General features: G+C 36.7%; 1 protein-coding gene across 1 annotated transcript in view; it reads left to right on the top strand.

Moving 5' to 3' along the window:
- Window positions 1–18528, top strand: part of LOC139676520 (uncharacterized oxidoreductase YtbE-like) — a 44531-nt gene that overhangs the window by 16209 nt on the left and 9794 nt on the right. The window contains 2 exon segments of the mRNA XM_071565585.1: window positions 3842–3943; window positions 15770–15861. Of these exon segments, the coding sequence (XP_071421686.1) occupies window positions 3842–3943; window positions 15770–15861 (194 nt within the window).

Here is an 18528-nt window from a genome sequence, read left to right as displayed (position 1 = left end):
TTTTTAGTAATGCTTAGAGTGAGAGCATCCTGTTGGAAATTGAGGCTTATCACAAGTCCAACAAAAGTAATTAGAATGGAGAAGATTGGTGTGATTATTTGGTTATGAGCTTGTAGAACTGAGCTCTGTTTTCTTTCATACCTGCGTTTTGTGACCCTTTTCTGCTGGCCAGTCTGTGCCATGGAAAGAACCTAAAATCCATGGGAAAAAGAAATTTAGTAATAACAGGACAATTTGTGCCCAAGATTATTTAGGAAAGTAAATTCTGTATTTACAAGCATGTGTTAATGCTGGCATTTTTTCTGTGAAATAATAATCAGAATAAATCAGAATGTCCTGACTTCATTCTATAATATTAACCAAATATATGGGGGTTCACAGCATTTCTGTAAAGATACATAGTTCATAATGAAAACTGAAGTATCCTAAATAATATGTCTGTGATGTTAGACCTTTATGTTGGAGGGAAAGTTAGGAATTGGGAAGACTGCTAAAAGAATAAGCTGCAGGAGCCTGAGCAGCTAAATGTGTGGCTCAGCGCTTTGTTCCTGTTTCTGTTAATTTTCCTGAGAATCCTTATGGATCAGTCCATCTATACAGACTGAATCGAAGACCTGGGAAATAATCTAAAAAGAATTAATAAATCTGTGCAATATGTGTAGAATGCCAGCTGTAGAAACAGATGAATTGTTGAAATCTGTCCCAGTGTTTTAAGAGAAAAAGTGTTCCATGTAAAATACTTACAAAGTTTTTCAGTAAACACTTTTCAGGCAAATGGTACCAGGAGAGCAGTGTTCCAGGATTTATGTTTGAACTGGTAGATTATATATCCATGACATGCTGGAAATTGGTATTATTTGTGGGTAGTGGTTGTAACAGATATTCTGTTCCTTGCATTTTCTAAATGTGGTCCTCAACTAGCAGTCACAGTAAACCAGTATGAAATGGCAGCAAATCTTACAGGTTTGGCAGTAGCCGAATACATTCCTTGGGATTTGGATCTAACCACCAAAGTAATTTCTTGAATGTGATTGGTGGGTTACAGAATTCATAAACAATTTTATTTTCCTTTTGACTGTTCCGAGTTTGTCCTATTCAGGCAAATCTGACCTATAACAAATCCCCCGCTGGAGCTGGACAAATGCACTCTCAGCATATTCAGTGTAATAGATGAATCACATGGAATGGGTGCATTATCATAATTCAGGTTCTATATTGCTTCAAAACACTTTGGAGTTTTTTTCACATTGTTCCTTGCTCAAAAGAACAAAACACAAACCAATAAAGATTGAGTGTGAAAGAAAAATACAGCGTACTAATACTAAGTACAGTGACTATTGAGAAGAAGGAGGGAAAATACCATCATTACATTAAGATAGCTGGGAAACATTGAAAAAAAATACTTCTGCTTTTAGGTGTGCTGTGTTCTTCAAAACTACATTTGTTTTAGTCACTTTTTTTAATAATGTATTAGGAATCTGAATAGAATTGCAAATTTTTATTTCCACAACATGCTGTTGGCTTTTAAATGTGTAAAATATATGTGTACTTTTAAGTTGAGAGGAACTGTGGTGATTGCAGGTGCTACAACCACTAAGAAGTAGTAAGCCATTCTATTTTAGATGTATGTGTGAAAACAGTGTTAGTTTTTTCCTGCAGTGTTAGTTTTTTTCCTGTGCCTTGACATTTAAATGAACTTCAGGCCTTCACTTACCCCTGCACCGTTACAGCTTGATTGTCTGCACATGATGTTTTAAAAAGCTTTTAAATACAAAAATTGATTGTGAATGTTTGGAGGTTTTTTCCTTCTTTCTCAAGTGCATCCTGAGACTGAATCATGGTGGATTTTTTAATTTAAGATTGTTTTTAAATACTCTGTGATTGGAGGACATCTGAAGGTATTGATTAATCTTTCCCATGCTACAAAGTACAATCTCATCGTTCTCCTTAGATAGAAATGTAGTCTGTTCTTAAAAACCTTCAGTAATAAAGTTACACATTTCCTGATTATTAGAACCTTAAGCTATTTTGATAAATTATTGAAACTAATCTCTTGCCTCCAAAATGAATTAAAGAGTGTTTTTGTTCTCGTAATCTCCCAGGAGGGGAAATATTTTAAGCAAAAGAAAGTATGTGTGGGTGTAGGGTGTGAATGTGTGTACACATAAAGATGCAGTCAAAGGCCTTGGTTTGTGCAGGGCTTGCTGGTTTTGTTGGCCTGCAGGTACCGTGGAAAGTTTTCTGACAGATGCAGTAGAAGAAAGCAGGTCCTGGCTGTGCTGGGGGTGCTTTACCTATGCCTGGCACAAAGACTTCTGCTCTTTATCTGTGAGATAAGGTGCCTTTGTCCCACATCTTTGGTGAACCCTTCTTGCAGTCCAGAAAGACTATACTTTGTGATCTAGTAGATGCTTTCTAGCCCTAAATGGATGTATTTCTAAATGTGAAGTACATTTTATTTCAACAAAAAGCCTAAATTAAAATAAAAATAATAGGAATATATGGACAACCCATAGCTGGTAACATCACATTTCTAAAATAAAGGATCAACAGCTAATCAGGTTTGCACTGAAAAGGTCTAAGATACTAATAGAGGGAAGGCTGATATGTTCCATTTTTTTAAATGTCCAAGGTCAGAGACCTTTCAGTTACCAAATTATAAAATCTTTCTTCCGAGAGTGCTTCAGTTTCTTGGGCTGATTACGATGCACCTCTATATGGAAATCCATAATGTAGCTATTTCTGTGATCATTTGCAAACTGTGATGTTTCACTGAACAGTCAGGGTTTTGGAGAAGTAGCTTTTAGTGAAATTCTGCTGAAGTTTGATTTTTTTTTTTTTTGCTTAATTTTGTGTTCCTGCACAGTTAAACAGTTCATACTAGTCTGGTTTGGAGAACACAGCGAGCAGCAATTAAAGATACACAATTCCATTTTGATGTAAGGTAGGCATCACCTACCAGTAAATAAGCTCTGTAACAGTGTTGCAATGATATGCCGGAACTGGAACTGGTGTATTAGAGAGAATTTCATGTTACCTTTTCCTCTTATATTGAAGTTGAGGTTTTATTTTTACAGGTGGTAAAATAATGTACCAGCACACTGGAATAATAGTCATTAGTGTAGTCCTTAAATGTGAATAAAAAGAGTTCTTTTTTTTCCATATTTTTTCATTTTTCACAAAGCAGAGAATCTGTGTTTTCCCAAAGAGGTGCTGTAAGTGAATTCAAAGAATAAAAAACTCTACTAGTTGCAAACAAGTCTGGGTTTTTTTGATTTCTTAACTATATTTGAACTGCCAAAAAAGAATATTAAGTACAAATAAAGTGGTGTACATCTCAGTCATCCCAGCATTTTCTTTTTCTGGGTTCTTATCAGATTATTGTATGCAGCAAAGGCTAAAACCTGTTTGACAGGGCTGCCTGTAGTTACCTGTTTAATCTGCAGTTAGAATTTAAGTAGAAATGTAATTGTTTTCCAGCTATCTCTTAAATTTCTCCTTCAGAATGTCTAGAAGTGTCTGCAAACTTAAAAAGGAGTTATAGGTCCTGTCATTTTTGAAATTTAGATAATCTTATCTGGAACTCTGAGTCCAACACACGTACATTTCACATTGTAATTATGTCTAACTTCTGCTGCCCTTAATTTTTAATGAGATGTCATAGAGTTCATTCACTAATATTAAATGAATGTGCACAGTAATGATCACAGAGTAGGACTGGTATCTATTATGATGATGATGTGTTATGGACCATTATGGAGGGAAAATGGTATTTCACATGATTTGATATATTTATTTTTTGCACATTTTAGTGAGCAGTCTGGTTCTGTTTCTTTTTTAGATCTGTATTTAATGCACTGGCCTGATGCACATGTGCCTGGTAAAAGCAATCGAGAGGTTCGAGCTGAAACCTGGAGAGCAATGGAAGAGCTCTATGAGAAAGGTGATGTAACAACAAAAGCCTGTCTCAGCAGAGGGAATTACAGTGCACTCAGGGATTTGGGGAACTCATAGTGAGAGATGTTCAAAAAGCTTAATTTGAACTGGATGCCCATATTTCAGTGGAATTTGTGTGTGTAAGTTATGAGAATCTCTTTGGAAATTGAAATAATTCGGTGTTGCTTGTAAGTAATACATTGTCAAATTCTGTCCATGAGATGAATAGTGGTGTGGATACTTGAGGAAATCTACTGATTGCATTGAAATCTATGTGCCACTATGAAACACCTTTGAACACTACAGAACACTTTTGTAGTAAGCTTCTGTGCTTTAAATATAAATCATGCCAAGTTCTACTTATTTTAGATTTTTTTTTCAATTGTATGATTCCAATTTCCAATTTATTGTATATTGTGGTATTTTGTAGTTTCTTTTGTGTTTCAGAGAAGTTCAAAAAAAGGAAATGGCTAGATGAGGAATACTCACCTGCAGATTCTTTGATACTGACGTTTGGAAAAAAATGCCAAAGAAGGGAGCTATTCGCTCAAGTTCTGATAACTTGATTTTTGGTCCACTGCAAACTTCAGTTCATGTTCACAGAAATAGAAAGAGTAGACTGTAGAGTTGAGAGGAGGATTTTGCTCCTGAAGTATGCAGAATTATTAGAAATGGTATCATGAGGGAACATCCTGTCATGCCGTTCGTGGGCCCTGTGAAAGACCCTGTTTACAGGTTCAGAGAAGTTTCACAGATGGGGAGACTTCTTGGATTGAGTAGCCCAACACTAACCCAGAGTTACTGAAAGAGTAATTGTAGCAGGAGAGTTGTACAAAGGCAATTACAGGCTGTGTGTCACTACCAGCTTTATCAGAGCCATAAATCAACCTCTTCTCCTACAATTCAACCCTTTATTTGCTGTTCCTCTGGAAACACAGAAGTAAATTATCTTTGGTACATCTTTTGTTCTTGCTTTTGATATTAAGGGTAAGGGAAGTTGCCAAAAGTGTTTTCTGCCATACAACATTTCAGTTTGTAAAGAAACTGACCTAATACTTAAAGCATCAATGACTGCTACATCCAAAGATGGATTATTCCACAAGGTATTTCCTCTTTTCGTTGAGAAGTTTTTTCTGATGAGTATTTAAGTAAGTGCATATCATTTGTGCCTAGATATGCCATCTTAGTTTGCTGCAAACAGGTTGTATTTTTCACATTCTATTATTATTCCTATCCTCTTGGCTTTTTTCTTGCATATGTCTTTGTGATCTTTCCTGTCTTGCACAACTCTTTCTTTCTCTATATAACTTCCTGATGGGAAAGAATATGAGCTATTCAGTGGCCTTCTGGGAAGACACTGGAAATACTACTGCTAGCCACACAAACACAGGAAAAATTGCTTTTAATTTTTGTTTGTATGCAAAATAACTCTTTACAGATATCCTATGTTATATTTATTTTTCCTGAAGTTGCATTTCTTCAGCAGTTGTATCAATTTGCATGTTGCTGTCCCCAGTCTTTTTCTGAATGTAAGCATTCTGTTAACTCATGATCCATTTAGCTGAGCATAAGTTTTCCAGCTCTGGTTGTCTGAATTACCTCAGTTAGACCATACACAGGGGAAGGAAAATTTAATAGTCTGGTTGAGTCAAGTGCCTTAGAACATGAACTTCCACTTTTGCTTTAGGGGATGCAGACTCTGGATGTCCTGACCATAAGTGTGTGTTACTGAAATGACACACAGATGTTAACCACTCTGGAGTTGGAAATGCCATGATTCCTGAGCAAATGGTAAATAATTTGTTTGCATGGTTAACCACTAGATTTTCCACTGAAGATTAAACACTTGCTGCATGTCTTTGTGACTTGCTATGTGTTATCTGACCAACATGTTAGCCTTGGTATGGACTGGATGTAGAATTCTTCCCTATCTTCATTTATTGGGAGAAAACATTGCAAGTTTGTTGGGGGGAAAAAGTTAACAGTTATTTACTAAACAGATGAGTTCTTTGGTTCCTGTTGGCAATTCTGTTACTTTTTTTGGAAATGTTTATTCTCAAAAAAAAGTTAGTAGAAACTTCACATTTGAGGACTGACCATTTAAACAAGTAATGTGCTTCTGCAGTCAATTCACAAAGGTAATATTGAAATGATTCACCTTACTAGTGGATTTAGCAACTAACGGTGTCCACACTGAAGAGTGTCTGAAAGTGCAGAGAAAAACCTCTGTTCTCTGTAGAAACCAAATTGGTTTGTGTTACGGAACTGATAATGCATTTGGTTTACAGAACTGTCTGCAAGAGACTTATGAGATGGTTAAAAAATGTCAGTGTTGGCCTTAGTCTTTGATCTGGATGAATTTAAAAAGATTTTCTTAAACATTTCTCTGTGTTGACAGATAGTTTGAGTGCAGATATTTGTTAATCTCATTCTTCAACTTCAATTTAAATCCAGGTTAATATTTTTTCTGCAAAATTCCACTTACCTGGGACAAGAAACATTATTTTAAAACAATGTAAATTATTAATAATCTATTGTTATTATCCTAGAAGGAGAGTAAATAAACTGCTACTACCCAAGTCCGCAAAAGTCTTTAATGCAGATTTTTTTAAGGATTAGATAAAGTTTTAGATTGGTCACATTGGTCAGAAGTGGACATAAGAATACCAACTGCATCTACATTCATAGCCTTGAGAGAATTTTTTTTTAGCTCACGTCTACAAAGGCAGATTCAACCAGGTTGATCTGAGAGCCAGCACACAATGCTGCAGTAACACAACCTCCAGGGCTTCTGGCCTCAAGTGTCTTCCCACCCAGATGAGGAGACACCAGAGGTTCTGGGACTCTGCCCCTGTCCAGGTCACTGGACCTCCAGATAATATAAACTTCGTGTGACAAGTTAAAAATAATCTGAATATTTGTCACAGTATTTTAGAAATACTTTAGGAAGAAGAAAACGTACATGAAAAAGTTAAACAAAACTCGTATTATAATGAGTCCAATTTTTGTAAACTCCTAAGTACCTCTGATTGTAGAAGATTTGTTGTTGCAACTTTATTGTTATTTGAATGCAGCATGTGCCAATGAAAGTGATGTGTAATTTGGTGGATGTGCACTCATTGAGATGTGTGGCATCCTGTTTACTGTTTCTTAATCCATGCTTACTAATGATTCCTATATACCCTCCTAGTGAAGGTTTGGAGTTGAGCTGTAGCATCAGAAGATTACCACAAATGAAAAATAGTAGATTCAAGTGACAGGAGAGATCCTCTGCTATCACTGAAAAATCCCCACTCTGGCTTACCATTATACTGGGTTTGTATTTCATCAAAAGGAATGTGAGGTTAGCATTTTTTGAAAGACCTTTTTGTTCTAATATGATTTGAACAGGAAATACAAACAATTTAAAATGAGAATCTGAATAGTATTTGTTAGGCATCTGGTTACCCTCTCTGGCTGATTACTTACTGTACTGAAGTTTTGGGCTGCATTCCTTGGATCCAGTGTACTTCAGAAACTAAACAGAATCTTGTTACTGCCCCAATGTTGGAGTCTCGGGAACAACTTGAACGAAGTTTTCATGTTTTAGCACTCTCTCCCTTGTGCTTGAATCCACTCTTCAACAGCCAAAGGCAACTGAGCAGCAGGATTTCACTTTAGGTGAAGAACAATTTCCCAGAATCCTGGGCAGTTTTCTTGAGATTTTTCATGAGGGAGACCATGGCAGGTATGAGACCATGCTCAAAAACACTCATTAGGATTCTAAAGCCAATGTTGTCTTTTACTGTAACAGTATGACATAGTACCTTAATTATCTATGTTAAAATAACACACCCTGAAAGTTTTGCCCACTTCACGTGTTTTAATCCCTCTGTGTTGCATCTGGAACACGATCCTGTGTCTTTCTGGTTTGCCCCTGAGCAACAGACTCTTTGCCTAAACATGTTCATCTTTTCTCTTCAGAAGGTTTCTTAGGGTCCATTAAATGTTCTACCAGCATCTTTCCCTCTTTAACAGGAAATTTGTATATTTGTACCCTCTATCCTCTCTTCTCTACAAAGGTAAGGTTATACTATTAGTTTGCTTTTGTAGTGTTCCTGTTGAGTAGCCAGAGCTCAGTCATTAAAGTTGCTGTTTACCCATAATATCTGTCTAGGGGAAAATGTCATACAGTGTTGGTCAACAAATGTAGATACATATTTTTGGTGGTACCCAAACCTATAGCAGTTGTATCATTCCATACCATGAACCAAAACTTTAAAATTTCATGTACATTGCCCCAAATCATACTGAAAGTATATTAGAATATTTATTGATCATACTGATGAATTATAACACTGCTTGATTCATGAGACATTTACATACTGATTAAGAAAGAATTCAGCACAGAGATTTCTGTTTTGTCTCATAGTCTGTTGTCTTTCATATGTCTTCAGACCTGGGATTTGCATGCCTTTAGGCCTAGCTTCCAGAGGGAATTGTGTCATCTCTTATGGTAGCTCAGGGATCAGAATCCAGCACCTCGTTGTAGTCAGCCCAAGGGATCCAGAAGATTTTTCTAATGAGCAAACTCCCAAGGAACTTCCACTGATCAGCCATTGCAACTTCTTTATATTGAGAATTAGGAACGGGGGAGGAGAATATTATTTTCATTACTGGATTTAGAATTTTAGTTGGTATCTGAACATACAGGATAAAGGCAGAGAATCTGTTTAATAGCCTGCATCCATGTTTTCCTTTAAAAGGGCTATGGGGTAAACAGTGCTGAGGGAGAGGGGAGGAAAAACAATTCTAAAAGTTGGTCAGTGAGACATTTGTGTATAATAACCAGTTATTTTTGTTGTAGCAACTGAACTCAGCTAGGATTCTTGTAATATCAAGGCTATGGTTTGAATTTTTGTGGTCTCAAAATTGTCATTTTGTGGAATTATCTTCTCCAATACCTCAGAACAGGGGCCAGGCTCCCTACAGAATCCATTCCAAGATACATACATTGAGTCATATGTTCCCTTGATAGCTGCAACATTCTTGTATAGGCATTTGTCGGCTGGCAGATGAAAGCCATGTGGCAAACTGCTTTGACATCATGAATAGTCATTATATGTGCTCACTGGTAATTGGTCTGTTCCTAGCAAAATGACCCTTTCCATATGCAGTGTCTTTAATGACCCTGATTTTGGCATTGTGGCTAGCCCATCATCTTGGCAAGCTTTTCATTCACACACATGCACATGATTACTCGTCCCTCTATCTAAAAATGCTGGAAAGAATGAGGGCTTCCAGTCAGCTTTTGCCTGAAGTTGGCAAGAGTCATAACATGTTGGTTGTTCTGGGTTCAGATCCCACTGGGACTCGCTGCCATTTTAGTAAGAGTAAAATTGCTTATCTTCTTAGTGTTAGCAGTGCATCTTATGCTGACATGAAATATTCTTACTTGCATCAGAAATTCCTTAATGTGTTACCAGATGTTTTTGTTATGATTATGTGTGTGATTTGAAGAGAGTCTCATAAAGTAACAGAAATTGTTTAGCCCAGTAATTAAAGCTGTGTTACTATCGTCTTGGAAAAAAGTTGTTTTCCTTAATTGCAAGTGAGAGAAGAAATCTTAACAACCTAAATAATGTTCTTGTCCTCCTCACTCTTTGGCAGAGACCAATTCAGTCATTGTCTTTTCTTCCTCCAGTTTTTATCTTTTCTTAAAAGTATGAGTGAGGGTTCAGTGAACCAAATACAGTTTTTTGTGCAGGTGGCACAGATTTCTAACACATCCTTTGCTAGGTGATATATTCTGCTCTTATTCCACTGAAAAATTACTTTAATTCTCTATGTATATTTTCAAATTATGAACAGCTGACAATGCAAACTGTTGAGTTACAGCACCACAAAATGTTTGCCTCAAGAGTGCTTATGCTGGTAAAAGTCATATGTGAATGTATGTGTGTAAGTTGCACTAAAATTCTAATAGGTAAAAGCAAGTAACTAATTTGCCTAGCAACACTTCTTTTTCACATTGTGGAGAGTATTCTGTCTGTACAGATGAAGATGTCTCATGAGTTTGTTATTATCAGAACAGAGTTCAAAGATGTGTTTTCGTGGGTTGGAGGTGGTTGCAGTTGGTGAGGATGTTGGTTGCACCACACCCTGTTGATCAGATAAGACAGCAATAAAGACGTATGCTACACCTATTTATGTTAAAGATCATAAGGAAATCTTCATCATTTTCAGTATCTTATTTAAAAATAAGAAATTACCATAGAAAAAATCCTTTTGGTGTAGAAGTGTAAAAGTGGGAATGAAGCTAAACTTGCATTAATGTCTATGCTCATTTGTTTTTCTTGGTTTTCTTTCTTAATGTTAAAGACTTCATGGGTAATTCTAAGTGTAAAAGAAGTCCTCAAAGGACATTGTTTCATGATTTGTTGCAGTGTATGGTTTGATCCTTTTCTGCTAGCGAGCAAATCCTTTTTGTCAAAATTGTAAATAAGCAAGTTAAGCAAAAAGATTTAAAGCAGATGAACATGTTTGTGTACCCACACAGAGGTCTAGAGGTCCCCGTGTGAACACAAGAACTCCTGTGAAGAAGGCAGTGTTGAAATACCTTTCAAAAGAAAGTACTTGTTCAAAATAACTTTTTGTCTCAATAGATAATGTGCATGATTTGAGGAAAAGGCATAATTTATCTGTTTTGCATATGTTGAAGTAAAGCCTTAGATTCGTAGCTATTATAGGTCAGTATTCCTTTATTGAAGTCAGTTAGGTTGCTGTCATTCATACCAGTTGGGAATTATTGTGCCCTCTGATATGGCAGTCCAAAAAATATCCCAGTTCAGGGTTAGGGTTAGGGTTAGGGTTAGGTTCAAGGAAACTGGGCCCCCATAGTTACAGGGGGGCAAACTATTTAGGTTTCTACTGCGTGCTCTCTGTAACATTCCACAGTGCTCCATATTCCAATTGCCTGTGGGCACGGAGCTGAGTTGCTGAGAATTGGATCATGTTTTCACATGATAGCGTGTGGTGGCAATATTGACTTAAGGTATAGGGAGATGGATTCTGTACCATGTTGCTTTCTCAGTTTTGATGACCCGGAATTTTGTGAGCAATTGCAGAATATTCTAGATATAAAAATGTATTTTCAGTCTCTTTTTAAACTGTGTTCCCTTTCCAGTATGATTCTACATGCTTAAAACTGGCATAAGAGAATGGAAAATCTGCAAGAATTTTTTTTGTCTGATTCTTTTCAAAACTAAATCCTTTTTGGTGGATTTTTATTATTCTCTTCTGGTTTGTAGTATCAACTGTAGAATAAAAATATGTCAATATAACTAAGATAGTGTTGCATTGAAATAGTCAGAATGAGCAACCAGGGTCAGAGGCAGCATACAGTAAGCCAGTATTGTTGCATTATCCTGTTTAGCATTTAACAATTGTGTAAACTGGATGTTTGTAGTGAGTTTTCAGTCACAGAAGTTGGCCTCCTCTCCTGTTCTCACAGTTTACCATGGTTCACAGGTGAGCATAGCAGGAGTAATGATCACAGAATACTAGTAGCAGAAAAGTAATTTTAAGGCAGGTAAGCCCCTCTACTATGGCAATGAATAGGCTAAAACATCCTTTGGGAGAAAATATGGTTTCTGCTTTCAATTTTGCCACAGTGTTCCTGTGTGTCTCAGACAGGACACTCAGCCTTTTGGAGTCTGTGTGTTTTAGCCTGGGAAATGGGAACAAGTGTTACTTCATAGATTTAGAAGTTAATTCCTTATTGATTCTGTCTAAGCACAGTCTGCTTTATTTATCTAGGCTTTGGCTTTCAGTCTGCATGTGGGGCACGCTCAGCCTGCAACTTTGATTTAGCAAATTATGCTGAAATCAAATCTTGTATGGTTTCATGAGTAATGTGATTTACCCCTAGAGAAGTTCTTAGGGTGTGTATCAGAGAGAATGTGGACGTTTCCAACCTGTGTAACCTCTGTTAATGAAGTTATAGTTACTGCAATTGACCTCTTGTGAAAAGTAGATCCATTTGTGTTTTTATTCTGTAGCCTGAATAGAAGATAAAACAGAATGGGCACTGTTCGCTGGACGTGGGAATTCTCCCTTGCTCTGACTCATGTAGAGCAGCAGGGAGGGGGAGGGAAATGGGCTCCCCAAACCTGGTATCCAGTTTTCTAATTTAAAAACTCTTTTTGATCTGAACTTTGTACATTTAATATTTTAGAGGGTATTTAGAAGTTTGATAAAAGTCTGTAGGAGTGCTAGAGAAAGATAAGGCTCACTATTGTACTAAAACAGTGTTGTGATGCCAAGACAGTGTATTTATGCTTTTTTTTGTTGTAACAGTGCCTGTCAATTTTTTGTAATTTGATATTATAGAGATGAAAGGAAAAATCACCCAGTCATTCTCTAGGCTGCCATAAAAGTACTTTAAGCTTAGTATGCAACTATATTGCAAACCTGTGCTTCACAGCAGCTGGGAGAAATACAATGTGGTGAAATTACCCGTGGGGTGGAGGCTGAGATTTTTTTCTGTGTGGATTAGAAAAGATCCTTTCTCTTTTCCCATTGTATTCAATCATTATTCTGCCAATATGTTTTCTGATGTGTGTTGTGGAGTTTCATGATTGGTTTTCAAAGCTGGATTAAATTTTCAGTTCCCCCATCGTGGTCAGTTAGTTTTCAGCATACATAAAAGAAACAATGTTGCCAAGTTTTTCTTCGAGCCTGTGAAGTCTGAGTCGCCAGGAGAAGGACAAAGTCTCAGTAAGCTTTGGGAGCAAATGGGGAATTGCAAACTCTTTGTTTATTGCACCTGGCACTTTCTCAAAATCTACTTCACAGGGGCCAGACCACTCATTTCCTCAAGCAGATAAGGAGGATGATTTCTCTCCCTGAGTCAAAGTTCTATAACTTTGTAAATAAGACAATGTAAATGTATATTTTAAGGGTACTTTCTAGAGTGATGGTTGCTAGCACATTGCAAACTTTTATCTCAGGAAGCCTGAACTTCAGGACTAGTTAAACTGGTTAAGCTAAAAGAAGTGTACACTTAAAAACCACGTGCTATAACAACAGCTAAGACATGAACTGTGCCTGAATTGTCTGAAATGAGATTTTTAAGCATACTGAACAGGCATTAAATTGAAAAAAAGCAGATGCCTGCCCCCCTCCTCAGGAGCATTCTGGTGTTTTTGAGACCCATGGCAGAAACTGGGGACCTTACCTCTGTGAGCAATGTGAGAGAGGAAATGTAAGGAAATGTGGGGGGTGGGGGGGCGGGGAGTGTCCTCAGATTATTTCAAGGCAATGAATTGGGACACTTTTACACAAGTTTTCTCTCTATGTAGGGTTTTTGTATCTGTCGTTCATGTGATTTCATAGATCTTGTTTGATACACGTAGTCACAAGTGTCAGTCAGTCAAATAAGGCCCAGGAGCAGACCAGACCTTCATTTGTTTGTCCATCTTTTCTTAAATCTTCATGCTTAGGAATTAATCCAGCAGATGTAAATGTGGAAATAATTCTGTGTAATCTTCTGCTTTAGGACAGTCTTTCTGAGATTTGGGCAATGCTGAGCAACTGTGTTAATCTTCTTTCAGGCAAATGGCAGCAGTTCTCTATAGAGTGGAATTCACTGATTTATTGTTGAAATGTAAGCTCTCTTTTTCAGGAAATTCCACTGTTTTGAATTCACGTTCCTGCTGTACATTAAAATAAGATTTTTAATACAGTTAGCCTGTGCAATTATTTTAATTATTTATATTATTTCATGCAAATATCTAAACACTGTAACATTCATGTATTGGACTCTAGCTAAAACCAAGGCAATGGTGTTTAAACAAAGTGTTCTAACTTTACCAAAACTATATATGTGTATTTAATTAAAGTGAAATGTTTTAAACATTTTCCCTTAAAAAAAAAGTGTTAAGGAAATGCTGGTTCTGAAAAAAAAAAAGAAATTCTAATTATTGTTTCTCTGTTTTCTGGGAAGATGTGTGCTTTCTTGGCAGTTCTGAATTTAGCTTTGTGCGATGTCACTCTGAACACACAAATGCTGTAATACTGATTTTAGTAGGAATGGCTGAGATGACTTTTAACACAAAACATAACTGACCTGAAATGTCTTGATGGGAAATCTAACACGATGTAACAGACTTCAAAGTCTCCTATGAGAAAAATGCTAGAAGCAAAACATCTTATAGCATTCTGTAGGGGAAAAAGAATAGAAGCTTTTTTGTGGAAATGTACAAGTTTGATAAGCCCTTTCACATTTATTGTCTGTGATTGAATTTTGTTTTATTTCAGCCTGAAATGAAAGCTTTATTCTTCAAGGGCAATAACGGCATGTTTTTTGAAACTCCTTAGCTTTCAACAATAGTGTATAATATTTGGGTTCACCATTGTGTTAAAACTGTGTTTTTCTGACTGCTGTGGCATAATGATTTATTAGTGTTGACACTCCAGGGTTGTTTGTCAAAAGCTCAGGTTTTGCTCCTTCTGGCAGATTACATAGTAATTATGTAAATCGCTATAGTGCAGGTTTTAACCTAATTATGTTATACATCTTGAACAATGATAATTTCTGTAAGGGAAAGATGTCTAGCATTTTAGTTGCTGATGTATTTTTATTTCTTTTGGTATTCAACAAAAGAAGACATTAAAAAGCGATAGTTGGTGTTACAGCAGCTTTTACTGCTGTGCAGCTTGTCTGCTTGTGCTGCTAAAGTGTGTGAAAACTGTTTTCTCTTTTTCAGGGCTTTAGCAACCTGTTTATAAGCATTAGCAGTAAATTGTCACTTACTGAATGTCATAGAGGACTAGAGAAATTTAATTTCTTTCTTTGTGTATAGATGTGCACATCTATACATTTTATAGAATTGGCCAGCTTAAATAAATACTTCATTAACAACAGTGATCAAACTTCTGTGTTAACACACCTTGAGACAGACTTTCCATCTGCAGAGTTACAGGCTAAAGTGCAGATCAAGTCAATCCAAAGTCCACTTACAGAAGAAGTTAGGCTGAGTTCTGGTCCCCAGGCTCCACAGCCCCGGGAGAGCCCTACTAGCCCAGCCACAGACGAGGCAGGGGTGAGGCGTGGTGGCAGGCCCAGACTGGGAGTTGTCCTTTGTCATAGCTGAGGTTTGAAGAAAAGTCACCTGGTTTCAGGACTTTCAACTCTTCATTTATACACATGCATGCACACTTAAAGGTTATTTAAAAAATAACCTTCATATCACCTAAATTAACTTTATTTGCATGTCAACAGAAGCTGAGAAATCTAGCTGCATTTTTAAGCTTCATGGTTCTTGTTAGATACTGCTCATTTAACTGAAGATTTTACACTGAGTTTTACGTAACATCTTGTAATGATCTAATAGAAATATAAGCAATGTGACATAGTTCGTTTAGGCTGCATGTCCTTGTGTTGTGTTGCTCACACCTTTTTAGTCTTCAGCAAATGTTCCACTTTTCTTTCTTTAGTTTTGGCAAGCTGCTTGGAACACCATTTCCTTCTTTTCATTCTGGTGGAGTCCGATTGTTCTTTGCTTATACTACATTAGCCTTTCCCAGAATTTAGCTTGGCGTTTTTATACACTGGGGAGTTTCCAGTGTGTTTAGATTATAAAATGATTTCCTAGTGTGACTGTGACAGAACCATACTTTCAGATAATACTGTCAAATGAGATTTTGGTGCTGTTTTTCTGTGTCTCTTTGCAGTATTTTGCTGCACAGAAATGATGCAAACAATCATTTTGTCTCTTGAAAGTGACAGTTTTCAAATTGTCCTCCCAAATAGGATTGCCCCAAAACTTTTTCTTGTTCTGTTTTTCATTAGGTCTGTGTAAATCAATTGGCGTAAGCAACTTTCTTATCAGCCATCTTGAGCAACTAAAGGAGGACTGTGTGATTACTCCACATGTTAATCAGGTAAGTGGATAAATGTATTTAAAGTATCTGAGTTTGGGTTTTTACTTTGGTTTTTTGGTGAACAACCTCCTCTCCACCCCTGTGCCTGAAAGGCTACACCCAGACTAGTTAGTCATACAATTTCCTTTATTTCTATGTCCATATTGAAAGCCATTCAGGAAGGTGACCTGAAGGGGAGGGAAGTACTTCCTCCTATTTTCCACCCTAGTTTTCCCAGGCTACTTGTTTGTGTCTGGTTTTAAGACACAAACAAATGGTCCCTGTGACAACTTTTGGTGATAAAACAGTTAAGAAACAAAATTCAAGGAGCACTGAACTTTTAGCATCTCCAGAGAGAAGACGATTTTTGAAAGCCTGTGTTCAAATACTTTAGTACTTCCTCTAAGCAACACTGAGAGCTTCAGGTAATTACATATCTATGCAAGAGTGCTGTTTCCTTTGCTCCCCTCTGATTTCCTATTTCAAGATCACATTAAATTCAGTGAACTCCTTGTTTAGGTAGGTGCTGTGACAGCCTTGGCACATGTTTTTTTGCTGCCCTAGGCAGATATAAAATGGCCACCTACACCCCGGCACACTGCCAGGGCACTTGACAACTCTTCCCTTGTTACAGGTTTCTGCCTCCAGCTGTGCTGGAGGTTCATGCTCCTATTCCTACCACCTCCTGCCAGCAAAAGTGCTTATGCTAACCTGGACGTGGGAACTGGAATGGATGGAGCACAGGCACATGTTTTTCCCCCTTGTACAGGTGTTCAGGATTTCTGGCAGCTGTTTGTGGTTTAATGTCTTTAACAGCCATTGAAAGGTTGCTCAGGCTGTGACTATCAGAACCAAACAGCTCTGGTTTTAGCTATCCACTACACAAAAGGTTACTAAAGGGCAATTCTGAGTAATGTTAAATTAGCATAAACCCACATGAAATATTCAAATTCCATTGTTCAAAATAAACTATTGAAATGTGTGTTAACATGGGCAAGGTGATGACTGTTTAAGAATCAATGGTTTTGCCAAGGTTCAAGAAATACACATCTACATAGTCTTACTAGAATCTGATTTAAGATGTAACTGCCTGTTAAAGGAGAGTCGTTCAATGTCCTACTAAATCACTACTGGGAAAAAATGTGTGATCTTGAATTTGTTTTGAATTTTCCTTTTACTCATAATGTCAAAGTGTTACCAGTCTTACTGTGTGAGTAGTGTTCATGGAGACAAGTTGTTTCTTGGTCCTATTTGACAGAACTCCTTTTTTGTGACTGAAAAAGAAGAGACAAAGTTGAGGCAGTGGTGATATTGGGGGGCTGGGAGAGGGTTCCTGCAAGTCATTTCTTTAAGGTGATGCACAGCACTGTTCTGGATTTAATAAGAAAACCAACAATGAAATACCCATGCTCTGCAAAGTGCTCCACTTCTAACAGTTTTCTTATAGCATTAATTTACATTTTTTAGATTTATAGAAATCTTATAAGCCAGGTTTAGAAATCAGGTTATCTTCAAAAGAGTATTTATTCTGTTTCTTGCTTAGTGTTGAAGAGTTACTGAGTCTCATGGTGAGATTACTTAAGTACCATCAAATAACTAATGAATTCCTAAATTCAAATTGAAACTGGAAATACTGTACTGAGTTCTTATTTCACTGTCCACAATTTATAATACAATTTTTTCCTATATTTACGCATAAAATACTGTACTCTTTCAAATAAAAAACATTTTATTTCTAAATACAAAACATTCTCAAATAATCACTGTATAGAAACTCTAAATATGTAAAAAACAAGCAGAGGAAAATCATTTCCCTTTTAGAATTTAGGATGTTCTTACAATTCCAGCAGTTCTTGTGATGTTAAAATTGAAAGTTGTTTTTCCTGTCAAGAGGAGGAAGTAGGAAGGCAGAAGAAGCAAGCAACACCTCTATTTTACAAGCCAGGTTTTATAATTGCCTCTCTTCTCAGTTCCTGGAAAAAAATCCAATGTCATCATGGCTTTTAAAGAAGTAGGAAAGGCCTGTCTTTTCAAGAATTTAGTATTACTAAGGTATTTATTACTAAGCAAGCACTTTTTAAAATTACAATATATTATTAAAAGTACTATTAAACTCTGTGTAAAATGATGATAAATACTTTATTCTAGCATCATGTAGAATGAAGCCTAAAACCAAGAAGTTTCAGGTTTGTGTTCCAGAGTTTGTAATTGACTTGGCAATAGTAAGTTTGGGTTTATGCTCAAAGAAATCTTTGAAGTCTCTTTGAAGGCTCATAGGCCTGTCACTCATTAGGGGAAAAATACATATTGTAAGTATTTAATTAATATATGTGTTTCATCTAATAAAGTGATACACTAAAATCAAATATTAGCTGTTCCACTCTGAATTCCATGTAGGAATGCTCATCAATATTTTTTCACTCTTAGGGAGCTGCAAATTACTGTATAATATCTCAGAGAGATTTAGGAATGTTGTTGATATTGCCAGTAACACTGAGCTTTACTGTATATATTTGTACAAGGTAGAAACATATTTAAGGCATTAGGAAACAACCTCTTTGTGCATAAACTCACCTGAATTGTTCCTCTATAGGGAAAATATTTATAGGCTTGTGTTTCGGTTTTATAAAGAGAAATAATTGTAAAACAGCATTCCCAGAATTACTGAATTCCAGATGCAGGGAAAAT

Source organism: Pithys albifrons, chromosome 10 (assembly GCF_047495875.1).
Source record: "Pithys albifrons albifrons isolate INPA30051 chromosome 10, PitAlb_v1, whole genome shotgun sequence".
Taxonomy (NCBI): domain Eukaryota; kingdom Metazoa; phylum Chordata; class Aves; order Passeriformes; family Thamnophilidae; genus Pithys; species Pithys albifrons.
Note: the sequence above shows the minus strand (reverse complement) of the source record. Positions and strands in the feature narration are given on the sequence as shown.